The sequence below is a fragment of the Phyllobates terribilis genome, unplaced genomic scaffold (assembly GCF_046119375.1).
Source record: "Phyllobates terribilis strain yellow unplaced genomic scaffold, ASM4611937v1 Scaffold_62__1_contigs__length_8034531, whole genome shotgun sequence".
NCBI lineage: Eukaryota > Metazoa > Chordata > Amphibia > Anura > Dendrobatidae > Phyllobates > Phyllobates terribilis.
The window spans coordinates 5,257-18,555 of record NW_027362822.1 but is presented as its reverse complement, the minus strand read 5'-3'; the positions used below and the strand labels follow the sequence as shown (position 1 = coordinate 18,555).

The 13,299-nt window shown below is 39.0% G+C and overlaps 1 protein-coding gene across 3 annotated transcripts in view; it reads left to right on the top strand.

Annotated features, from left to right (window-relative positions):
* Positions 1–9,453, top strand: part of LOC141192485 (uncharacterized) — a 50,946-nt gene extending 41,493 nt beyond the window's left edge. For 2 of the 3 annotated variants that reach the window (XM_073662012.1, XM_073662013.1), the window contains exon 7: positions 7,261–9,453. In XM_073662012.1, the coding sequence (XP_073518113.1) occupies positions 7,261–8,870 (1,610 nt within the window). In that variant the 3' untranslated portion in view covers positions 8,871–9,453. Of the gene's footprint in view, positions 1–1,465; positions 1,487–7,260 lie in introns of all 3 variants that reach the window. The other variant, XM_073662014.1, reaches the window with a different exon arrangement.
* The last annotated feature ends 3,846 nt before the right edge of the window (positions 9,454–13,299 follow it).

Genomic DNA, 13,299 nt, shown 5'->3' with positions numbered 1-13,299 from the left:
TCTCAGTCATCAGCTGTGGCTGCTTTATCTGTGGTGTAGTCCGGCTTTATCACAATCGTCTGATCACCATTTTGCATCTAGACCAAAACATTCTCCTCCATCCAAAACTGTACAAATGACTTTGGGCGTTGAAACCCCTTAGAACTTACAACCTGGAGAATCCACTTACCAACTGAAATTAGAAGATCCTGACTCTTACCTGACCAGATCTGCAAACTACCAATCCAAATGACAGCGTACGTAGAAAGTGCTGACAAGTTAGAAAATCGCTTGAAGAAAAATATGATGGGTCTGAGAGAAAGCGGAGGGTGATGATGCTGTTGGCTTCCTAGATCCCTGATATCTTATTGGATGAATCTACCTTCTCTCCCTTCTGTGATGCTGAATGTGCTCATATGGTCCCTACAAGACCAGGTCCAGTCTTTATGACCAAACCTCGCTTTTAAGATCGACAACATTAAATGTGCAGTGAGGGCCAAGTGTGAATTTCTGTACAATAACAACAGTGTTGCCAGCTGTTTTGTTGAGTGAGATGGGAAGAAGAATAGTCAGGTAGCCGGATCAGAACCAGGAGGGCAGAGAAAATACAAAATCAGAAGACACAAGAGTAGACAGTAAACGGGCCGAGGTCACAAGAAGAAACTAAGAAGAAAAACAGAACACGGGAGCTGAACACAGAGAACTTAACCAGCAGAGAGCAAGGCTGTATCTGGCAGCATCCGGCATTATGCATGAGCTTTAGTAGGGTGTGATGCTTTACATTTGACAAGGCAAAGCAAAATAGTGTTAAAGAGGTTAAAACGTAACCTTTAATAAGTAAATGCATAACAAAATCTAAATGGGTACTAAAAAGTCACATGGACCATAAGTCAAAATGGTGCCTGCGAATGGTAGAAAAGTGTCACTACCCAAGACAAATCTATCCTCATTCATGCCAAGGATTATATGGGATAGTAACTAAGTACAGCCCACCTGCACACCAAACGAGATCATGGCAGATAATAATGGAGCGGATACTAAGAGCATCACCAAACATGAACCGTATAAGACAATCAGTGGTTTAACATGAGAGTTCACACTTTACACATAATAATGGAACAATCTCACCATTTTCAGTGTCCGTTCACATTCTTGCTCTAGATAGCTTATTATTATTTGCTGCCACTACCAACCCAATTTGAAATATAATACAAGCCTGGTCGGACGCCTGCGTTCTGATAGCGTATGGCTTCGGAGGAGGGAACAATCACAGAACAAAAGAAACAGGATTATTAAATTTTATATTTAATCCAAAAGAGAGGCAGTGTTTAGGAAAAATATACAAAAGGTTTTACAAAAGGAGACAATTCAATACATATGCAGTTACACAAAATAAGGATTAAAGAACTTATTATAAGGTCTCAGAGATGATTAAGTATAGCTGGAGGGGGGGCGCCTCACTTTGATTTGAGTATAAGTTAGGAAGGGTTTGTAGAAGGGAAAAGGTGTGTGAATAAAATATAACTTTTATTAATATAATTAAAAAACTCTTACTTTGTGAATTATTGGTGAATAAATATTCATACATCAAATTATGTATATAGGGCCACTGCTGTGTATTTTTATGCAGTGCTAGCCCACAAATTACTTATTTCAATTGTGAGGACACAAAAATAAATTATCCACAGCCAATGTCCCTATAATTATTGGCTGGGTATTATGAATTATGTGTCCCAGGTATTCCAACACTCTCCGTCATAATGTTAGATAATAACATATATAAAGTGCCGTGGAAATATGTGAGATAATAGTTAATTTTCCACCAGTGAGCCTAAGTGACTACTTATATACTCTGCATTATTAATAAATGCCGATATTAAAGATGAGCTATTTCCCTGCAATCTCACTATTATAGCTGGCATGAAAACAGCTATATAGCTGGATTTATATCTCTGGGCCAAGCACTAGTCTAATATGGGTGGTCTATGCGGTTAATACCGCTGTTCTGTCAAGTCATACCCATAATTGTAAGGGTGCTCATTTAATCCCACAGCATGTACATTCTTGCTGTGTGTGGGTAGTCTGCTGGCAATTACTATAATATATTGCAGAGATTAAAGATGTCGATGTATATCATTGGCTTCAAGTGGGGGTCAGAACACACTGTCTCCCCCGCAGCGCTCACACTAAGACCTCGTGCAGATAATCTGCACGCTATCACTGCCGCTTCATATGTTAAGCCGGCCGGATAGAAATGATTGATTATGCAAGTCGTGCAGTTAGCTGCCGGTTTGTATTGCTGGCTAGAGCACGTGGAGAGCAGAGCCTCTTATCTCCCCGACAGCGTTCTCATTCAGATCGCGTGCAGATAGCCTGCACGCGGTCACTACCGCTTTATGTATTAAGCCGGCAGAGTAAAAATTAAAGTGACAGAGAGTGGTGTGTGGATCCTGGGATGTGTCACCACATATAGATTATAAGAATGAACGTCCCTGACGCGCGTTTCGCCGTAATTACCGGCTTTTTCTAAGGGCGGGATCGGCCGCCTTCTCAGGATTCTTATACCTCCTGTCAAGATTGACAGGTCTATCAGCCAATCAGAGAGTCCACATACCTGTATTGGCAGAGACATGTAATTAAATAACTCCAAATGAAATTTTAAAAATACCAGAAATTATAAAGATAATGGTTAAATTCCCGTTTTGTCCCATACTATTAGGTTGGCTGATAATATACCTGAAAGGCTACGCATTAGAATAATAATACCATAAAGTATTATTATATGTATAGATCTATCAGATTGAAGAAATCTTGTACATATTGAACATCAATTGCATTTAAGGGGGATCTTTATTGCAAACCTCTAATTCTCTTCTCATATTATCTATGATAGTTCACTCCCCAGTGAATGTGGATAAAGCTAAACCCCTCATTCCCGCACCTCAAATACAAAATGAGGAAAATTGATGGGATAGTGTAGAGAGTAGAGGTATAAGTATATTGGATTCTCTATATTTCAACTGATACATCTGGGAAAGAAAACCAGATGCATCAATATTTTCAGAGGGCAAATAGACATAAATCAATACATTATAAAGCAGGAAAAAATCACTTGGAAATGCACAGCTAACAACCCCAAAGCCAGAGACAAGTCAAAAAGTTACTGTACAGAGTATAGAGAAACATCATAAAAAACAACCAAAATTGAAATTTTTGTTCAATCCATGTGGATTAACCGTATTTAAACGGAATATCCACTGGCTTTCCATTTTTAACAAGAATTGGTCCAAATCTCCACCCCTAATGTCCAACTTATGTTGAAAAATTGCCCATCCTTTCAGATCTTTCCATCTTAAGTCATGTGCATGTTTGAAATGTTTAGCGATGGGGGTAGGAACGAAAATTTTTTGTCTTTCTCTACATATTTGTTCGTCCTTATCAAAGTTAATGATACTCCTAATATTTTCTCTGATGCGTGTCCTCAGATCTCTGGTTGTCTTACCTACATATCTGAGTCCACATGTGCACTCCAAACAATAAATCACTCCAACCGAAGAGCAATTTAAGTGTTGGTGTATGGTAAAGTTTTTTCCAAAAGCATCCCTAAAGGATTTCATAGGGGTCAAAATTTGACAGGCCTTGCATAGTTTACAGGGGAAGAAGCCCGGATCCCTTACATTTACAGTTCTATTATTGCGTTTAAAATGACTCGAGACCAAAAGGTTAGAGATAGATGTAGTTTTCCGATATCCTATTGAGGCCTTTGGTGTGAGATATCGATCAAGATCTCTATCCGATTTTAAAATCCCCCAATGTTTATTAAAGATATTAATCATGATTTGCCAATCTTGATGGTATTCGGTTATAAATCTCAACGTTTCGTCTTGATTTCGAGTCTTCGGGATTAAAAGGTCCTTCCTCTCCGTCCTTAAGGCAATATTATATGCCCTTTTGATTGATTGTTTAGAGTAATTTCTTTCGAAAAGTCTCTTCCTCAGTTCCACTGCTCTCAATTTGAACCCTTCAAAGGTGGAACAGTTGCGGCGTAACCGCAAGAATTCCCCCTTGGGAATAGCTTTGATGGTTGATGGTGCATGTGCACTTCTAGCATCCAGGATACCATTTGTGGCAGTTTCCTTCCTATATAGGTCTGTTTGAATCCTGTTATCCAGATCTCTATATATCATGATATCCAGAAATGGAATATGATCCCTATGGAAAGAGAGAGTTAACTTCAAGTTGAGTTGATTGTCGTTAAGGATGTTAACAAAATTAATTAGGGTATCTGCTGTGCCCCTCCAAATGATAAGGATGTCATCTATGTAGCGTTTGTATATTACAATCTGATCTACATAGATAGACATATTCTCCGCAAAGACGAACTCCTCTTCCCACCATCCTAGATATAAATTTGCGAAAGTCGGTGCGACCGCCGCACCCATTGCGGTTCCCCGCATTTGTTGGTAGAAGCGTCCGTCAAAAACAAAGTAATTTCTTTTCAGAATGAACCTCAAAAGAGAGAGAATGAAACCTTTTCGTGTTGGGTCAAGGTTGTGATTTCTAGATAGATAAAAATCAACGGCCCTGCACCCACTGTCCTGATGTATACAAGTGTATAAACTTTCGACATCACATGTCACAAGTAGTTCTTGCTGATCAAGTTTACTGCCCTCAAGTTCTTGTAGAACTTGCATAGTGTCTCTGGTGTAGGAGGGAAGATCATAAACATATCCTCTCAATTCCTGATCTATCCACTGATTGACTTTTTCAGTCAGGTTACCTATACCCGAGACAATGGGTCTTCCTGGTGGATTTCCAAGGTCTTTATGGACCTTGGGTAGCATATAAAATGTTGCTACTCTTGGATGTTTAACCGTCAGGAAGTCCCTCTCACGTTTCGTGATAGCTCCACTGTCAAATCCCTGGGTTATTAAATTAGTGTATTCTTCCAGGAACTGGTCAGTGGGATCACTCCAAAGTGATCTATAACAGTCTTTGTTGGTGAGTTGTCTCTTGGCTTCTTGGATATATTTATCCTGCGGCCAGATGACGATGTTGCCACCTTTGTCACTGGACTTGAAGACGACGTCCTCAATTTGTTTGAGTTCATCGATTGTTCGTCTATCTCCAGAAGCAGCAAATGATTGAGAATCTCCATCTGGCAAAGCTAAAATGTCCTTCGTAACCAAGTCAACAAAGACTTTCACTGCAGGGCAGGTCTGTAATGTCGGCATATTGGTGGATTTGGGCTTAAGGATCTTCTTTTTCCATTGAGGGCATAATCTGTTTTCACTCTCTGATTCACCTGCTTGATTCTCTGTGTCTAATTCTTCCAAAATCTCTAATGTCCTCAATTCTTGGCTCAATAAACTTGGTGTAGGTTCTACTTCCTGAGAAATAGTACCCCTACTTGATTGGTCTGAGTATAGTTTTTTAAAAATTAACTTTCTTCCAAATAGGTGCAAATCCTTAATTATACTGAACTTGTTGAATTGAGGACATTAGAGATTTTGGAAGAATTAGACACGTGAAGCAAATGATATACATTGACATCTTTAATCTCTGCAATATATTATAGTAATTGCTAGCAGACTACCCGCACACAGCAAGAATGTACATGCTGTGGGATTAAATGAGCACCCTTACAATTATGGGTATGACTTGACAGAACAGCGGTATTAACCGCATAGACCACCCATATTAGACTAGTGCTTGGCCCAGAGATATAAATCCAGCTATATAGCTGTTTTCATGCCAGCTATAATAGTGAGATTGCAGGGAAATAGCTCATCTTTAATATCGGCATTTATTAATAATGCAGAGTATATAAGTAGTCACTTAGGCTCACTGGTGGAAAATTAACTATTATCTCACATATTTCCACGGCACTTTATATATGTTATTATCTAACATTATGACGGAGAGTGTTGGAATACCTGGGACACATAATTCATAATACCCAGCCAATAATTATAGGGACATTGGCTGTGGATAATTTATTTTTGTGTCCTCACAATTGAAATAAGTAATTTGTGGGCTAGCACTGCATAAAAATACACAGCAGTGGCCCTATATACATAATTTGATGTATGAATATTTATTCAATAATTCACAAAATAAGAGTTTTTTAATTATATTAATAAAAGTTATATTTTATTCACACACCTTTTCCCTTCTACAAACCCTTCCTAACTTATACTAATTATCTGTATCAGTGGTGACCACTAGTGTGAATTATGTCCACTATTTCAATCAGTATTTTATGTAATTCACTTTGATTTGACCATTATCGAACGTGATCCTTAGCTTATGGTCTCTATACCCCCCGGCAATTAACACTGACCCATCCTCAGTGGGGTCTTTTATGTCGAAGGTGGAGACCTGCCCACACACCCCCTGGGATGACATCACGTGGGCTGGGCTCCAGCCTTCACATTTTTACTAAAATAGCTGGCTCTGATGATCACTTAACGCTTGTTGATCGCAGAAGCCTGAAAGTGATACCATATTTTCCATTATGAATTTACCTCTCTTTAGAGACCACAATTGACCTAGCTCCGGTCTGTTATTTTGTACTTTTGCGTCACCGCTCCCCGGGGGGGCGTACCGCTATGGAAAATTATGCATATTGTTCCTTGGCTGACCCTAAAAATATGGGTCCCATTATTATCGGACTTATGGAACTTTATATATTCCATATTTCATGTCGGCATCGCTAAATCTTCCTTAGCTAGATGTAAATTTATTGCAGGTCTCTGTTAATTGGGTTTGCCATCTCTCTGGGTACTGGCATCTGCCTACAAGCTACTCCGCCTGTGCGTGCTAATTAGTGGATTATTGGTCGATAAGGGAAGAGGAAAGAACGGCTTGGGGGAGCGGAGAAAATGTTTTCTTAATTTTTATGACAGGAGAGAAGAGAGAATTTTCAATATTTCCAAGAGCCTTTGAGCCACTAATGATGTGGAAACCTTTTGTTTTTCCATTGACAAATTATGGACCTGAGTGAGGGCTTGTTTTTGTGAGATGAGTAGAAATTTTTATTGGTAGCATTTTTGCATATGTAATATTTGGGAGTCAGAATGAACAAACAGTTGAGCACCACGCTCTACTGGTTCATGCTATAAGGTTTTCTATTAGACTGTGAACTGTCATTGTCTTGGTGAATAATTCAATATTTTTTATAGAACTTGCCATTTGTACCAGCATTTTAAGTAGAAATGTTCAAAAATATAAATTTCAAGTATATTTTATTCAAATATAGTATTTTTTTTTACTTATCAGATGACTCTACCAGGAGATCAGAGGGACAGCTGACATCTTCAATTTTCAAATCAGATGAGTTTGAAATCACACAGGATACAATTAATGGGAATGCCATTTCTCCAGATATACCATCATCCCTTCACAACAAAGATGTGTCATCTGATCTTTTGAAACAGGTCCTATCTTGTAATTCATTACCGACTACTAAGGAAAATCAAAGTCACAAAATAAGCATTAAAAAACTAATGGCTCTCAAAGCTAAGAAGCCATTTTCACAGTCAGAATATGGAAATAGTTTTACACTCAAAAAGTTTTTTCTTAAGCATCAAAAAATTCACACGGCAAAGAATAGATTTTCTTGTTCCAAGTGTATGAAATGTTTTACAAAGAATTCAGATCTTGTTAAGCACCAGAGAACTCACACAGGGGAGAAGCCTTTTTCATGTTCAGAATGTGGGAAATGTTTTAATGATAAATCAAATCTTCTTAGTCACCAGAGAATTCACACAGGGGAGAAGCCTTTTTCCTGTTCAGAATGTGGGAAATGTTTTACAGTGAGATCATCTCTTGTTACACATCTTCGAACTCACACAGGGGAGAAGCCTTTTTCATGTTCAGAATGTGGGAAATGTTTTAACCAGAAATCAGCTCTTGTTATACATCAGAGAACTCACACAGGAGAGAAGCCTTTTTCCTGTTCAGAATGTGGGAAATGTTTTAACAAGAAATCAGCTCTTGTTACACACCAGAGAACTCACACAGGGGAGAAGCCTTTTTCCTGTTCAGAATGTGGGAAATGTTTTAACAAGAAATTAGATCATCTAAGTCACCAGAGAACTCACACAGGGGAGAAGGCTTTTTCCTGTTCAGAATGTGGGAAATGTTTTAACCGGAAATGGAATCTTGTTATACACCAAAGAACTCACACAGGGAAGATGCCTTTTTCCTGTTCAGAATGTGGGAAATGTTTTAACCAGAAAACAGATCTTGTTACACATCAGAGAACTCACACAGGAGAGAAGCCTTTTTCCTGTTCAGAATGTGGGAAATGTTTTAACAAGAAATCAGCTCTTGTTGGACATAAGATAACTCACACAGGGGAGAAGCCTTTTTCTTGTTCAGAATGTGGGAAATATTTTAACAAGAAATCAAATCTTCTTAGTCACCAGAGAACTCACACGGGGGAGAAGCCTTTTTCGTGTTCAGAATGTGGGAAATGTTTTAACCACAAATTAGTTCTTGTTACACACCAGAGCACTCACACAGGGGAGAAGGCTTTTTCCTGTTCAGAATGTGGGAAATGTTTTAACCGGAAATTAGATCTTGTTACACATCAGAGAACTCACACAGGGGAAAAGCCTTTTTCATGTTCAGAATGTGGGAAATGTTTTACAGGGAAATCAAATCTTATTAGGCACCAGAGAACTCACACAGGAGAGAGGCCTTTTTCATGTTCAGAATGTGGGAAATGTTTTACATGGAAAACAAATCTTGTTAAGCACCAGAGAATTCACACAGGGGAGAAGCCTTTTTCATGTTCAGAATGTGGGAAATGTTTTAATCAGAAATCGCATCTTGATAGACATCAGAGAAGTCACATAGGGCAGAAGCCTTTTTTATGTCCTTAATGTGGAAAATTTTACTTGAAAAAACACACTTTTAGCAAGAAAAAATCTTGCTAATAAGTGAGTGCATCCTATAAACTGGAGGTAGCTTCCTGTGACTTAGAACAATGAGACCGTGTCCTTCCTGATCAGTGAGAGAACTACTCTCTTCTCCAGTTCCACACTTATCTAATTGATTGATACAGAGCAGGAAGGTACCGGGACCTGTACAGAGGCTGTACGTCCTGACTGAGCAGCTAAAGAACCTTCCACCCGACTAGCTCAAGGACCTTTCAGATCCTTTAACACTGTTTTACATATTTTCAAAAAATGTCAGGTTTTCTATGAACTGAGCTATTTCTTAACGAGTTTGACCTCCTGAATTCAAATTGGACAATGAGTTTTCCTTTTACTGCTACATATATTAATGATAAAAGTTTCAGTACTTTGAAACATTATTATTTTTGTAAATATACAGATGCAGAATATCTTGTTATGCCAATTTTCTGATATTTATTTAGAGAAAACCTAGCAACAATTCAAATAACTAAAACCTGTCTAAACACTATTGCAAATTATAATCAATTACAGAAATTGCACTACAAAACTTGGTCCTCATTCAGTAACAACTGATTTTTGCTTGTTTCTTGTACTCCTGCATCAGATCATCTCTTAAAATTATGCAACAGTAATCTGCAAGCATTGAGGGATTCCATTTTCCTTGATATCTTTTCTCCATAGGTATAATATCTTTGTTACATCTCTCACCATCTTCGTATCTCACTACTCTGCTGCTTGGTGGAAGAAAAGTCTAAAATGTAAGAAATTAATCGTTAAGGACATGTTGCAGCCAAGATCCTTATATGTTTTGAGGAGAAATAAAACCAACTCTTCAAAGTTATTGTATCTGCTGATGAGTTTCCCAAAAAGTTAGTTACCACAAATCCAAATGTAGACCATACTGCCTTTTCCTTGCCCTGCAACAAACAAAGAAACTCCTCATCTTGAAGAAGCTTACGAATCTGACGTCCAATAGAGACTCCTTGTTCTATATTTGCTTCACTTAACCTTGTAAAGTTATCAATCAGATGCATGAATGCTTTTACATTTTTATCCATTGCCTTTACAAAGTTCTTCATAACAGTGGTGGCCAAAAGTATTGGCACCCCTGCAATTCTGTCAGATAATACTCAGTTTCTTCCTGAAAATGATTGCAATCACAAATTCTTTGGTCTTATTATCTTCATTTAATTTGCTTGCAAGGAAAAAACACAAAAGAGAATGAAGCAAAAATCAAATCATTGATGATTTCACACAAAACTCCAAAAATGGGCCAGACAAAAGTATTGGCACCCTCAGCCTAATACTTGGTTGCACAACCTTTAGCCAAAATAACTGCGAACAACCGCTTCCGGTAACCATCAATGAGTTTCTTACAATGCTCTGCTGGAATTGTAGACCATTCTTCTTTGGCAAACTGCTCCAGGTCCCTGATATTTGAAGGGTGCCTTCTCCAAACTGCCATTTTGAGATCTCTCCACAGGTGTTCTATGGGATTCAGGTCTGGACTCATTGCTGGCCACCTTAGAAGTCTCCAGTGCTTTCTCTCAAACCATTTTATAGTGCTTTGGAAGTGTGTTTTGGGTCATTGTCCTGCTGGAAGGCCCATGACCTCTGAGGGAGACCCAGCTTTCTCACACTGGGCCCTACATTATACTGCAAAATTTGTTGGTAGTCTTCAGACTTCATAATGCCATGCACACGGTCAAGCAGTCCAGTGCCAGAGGCAGCAAAGTAACCCCAAAACATCAGGCAACCTCCGCCATGTTTGACGGTAGGGACCGTGTTATTTTCTTTGAATTCCTCTTTTTTTTTCCTGTACACTCTATGTTGATGCTTTTTGCCAAAAAGCTCTACTTTTGTCTCATCTGACCAGAGAACATTCTTCCAAAACGTTTTAGGCTTTCTCAGGTAAGTTTTGGCAAACTTCAGCCTGGCTTTTTTATGTCTCGGGGTAAGAAGTGGGGTCTTCCTGGGTATCCTACCATACAGTCCCTTTTCATGTAGACGCCGATGGATAGTACGGGTTGACACTGTTGTACCCTCGGACTGCAGGGCAGCTTGAACTTGTTTGGATGTTAGTTGAGGTTCTTTATCCACCATCCGCACAATGTTGCATTGAAATCTCTCGTCAATTTTTCTTTTCCGTGCACATCTAGGGTGGTTAGCCACAGTGCCATGGGCTTTAAACTTCTTGATGACACTATGCACGGAAGACACAGGAACATTCAGGGCTTTGGAGATGGACTTGTAGCCTTGAGATTGCTCATGCTGCCTCACAATTTGGTTTCTCAAGTCCTCAGACAGTTCTTTAGTCTTCTTTCTTTTCTCCATGCTCAATGTGGTACACACAAGGACACAGGTTGAGTCAACTTTAATCCATGTTAACTGGCTGCAAGTGTGATTTAGTTCTTGTCAACACCTGTTAGGTGCCACAGGTAAGTTACAGGTGCTGTTAATTACACGAATTAGAGAAGCATCACATGATTTTTCAAAGGGTGCCAATACTTTTGTCCACCCCCTTTTTTAGGTTTGGTGTGGAATTATATCCAATTTGGCTTTAGGACAATTCTTTTTGTGTTTTTTCATTAAAGACAAATTAAATGAAGATAATAATACCAAAGAATTTGTGATTGCAATCATTTTCAGGAAGAAACTGAGTATTATCTGACAGAATTGCAGGGGTGCCAATACTTTTGGCCACCACTGTATGCCCAACTTGATAAGATTTTGTTACCACCATTGCCTAGGTGGGTCGTCATCTTCTGGATGCAGGACAGTTTACTCCCTGGCTGAAGTGAATGTCGGAGAGGCCAGTCACTTTTTTTGTAGCAATATTCTCTTGCACGACTATCCCACGCACACAGAAAGTAGCAGTACTTTTGTGTATCCTCACTGGAGACCAAATAAGAGGACAACAACCTTGATGAAATATGTGAAAAAGCAGGTGTAGGAGCTCCGGCCGAGCATCTAGCACAATACTCCCTGCCCCACGGCCTAATCTGCACCAATAGGACTGAGGAACCTACTTTAAAATACGTTTTCATTGCAGTGGTACATTGTACATTTGCTCTATCTGCTTTGAATGTACATTTTGGTGTTCTTAAAGATGAGATAGCAGGTATATGACACAAACTGCAGAAAATAGAGCAGGGGCAGTGGAAGTCAGAGTCAGCACCATTGATGATCAGATAGCTGATACAAGCAATGAGAACAGGCTTGCCGCACAGAAAATATCAGCACTGGTTGCAGAAACAGATGATCTTGAAAATAGGTCAAGGCTCAATGATATACCACTTATTGACGTGCCTGAAAAATGGAAGGCTCCTTTCCTACTGAATTCTTTCAAAACTGGCTGAAATTAATAATCAGGCTTGAAACCTTAACCCCCTATAGGCTGTAGAACGAGCTCATAGGATGCCTACCCATCCTCTTCCTCCTGGGCTTCCACAAAGACCTGTGCTGGCTAAAGTTTTACACTACCGGGACAGAGATATTATCCTGCGACAGGCAAGGGATCACCCAGATGTAACAATCAATGGGTCCAAAATCTCCATCTTTCCAGATTATTCTATAGAAGTGCAGAGACAAAGAGCCAGATTCATTGATGTAAAAAAAAATCTCAGATCTGCACGTTTCATATTCAATTATTTTATATTTAATAAACCTTTCTGAATTGACGTCTTCAATAAACCAGCAGCGCGGGAAGTATCCACAAATTTCTCCAGATCCTGATATTCATCGATTTTGACAAATCCATGGATCCGCAGCAGCTGAACATCAGACTTAAAATGCCAAAGAAAAGAATACGGATCAGGTTAGCACAATCTGATACAAATACTCATAAATGTTTGTTGGATAAGACCCTATTTGCGCTACTTTCTCCCTCGTGTTTTATCTTGGATACAGAAGCAATACCTTGGAACCGTCACCGGGTCTGGCAATTGTCAAAGGAGAGCCCGACTGCAGATTGAATTATCTATATATCTACATCATGGAATACTTTTACAATCGACTATCATCAAGGGAATGGCTCATGTTACAAACTATTGGGCAAGCAGGAGGATCCATTATGGACATGGACAGTTCTACAAACTCATTCAGTGAGGAGGACACAAACGTTTTAAAGGAAAAAAAAACTTTTATCACTTCAAAGATGCATTAAAAGAGGAACTTCATTTTGGTCTGGATGTCCGGTTTTTAACTATTTATATGGATGAAAAAATATGTCTGAGGGGCCTCAGGTTGGTACATACTTCTCCATTTTCTAAGGACAATACATTTACACTTGAATGAGACTCTAATTTAAATAATTGTATGCACATTATGTGTTAACATGTTTACATAAAAAGAGAACATAATTGTTTGAAACTGCAACTGAAAAAGTCCTATC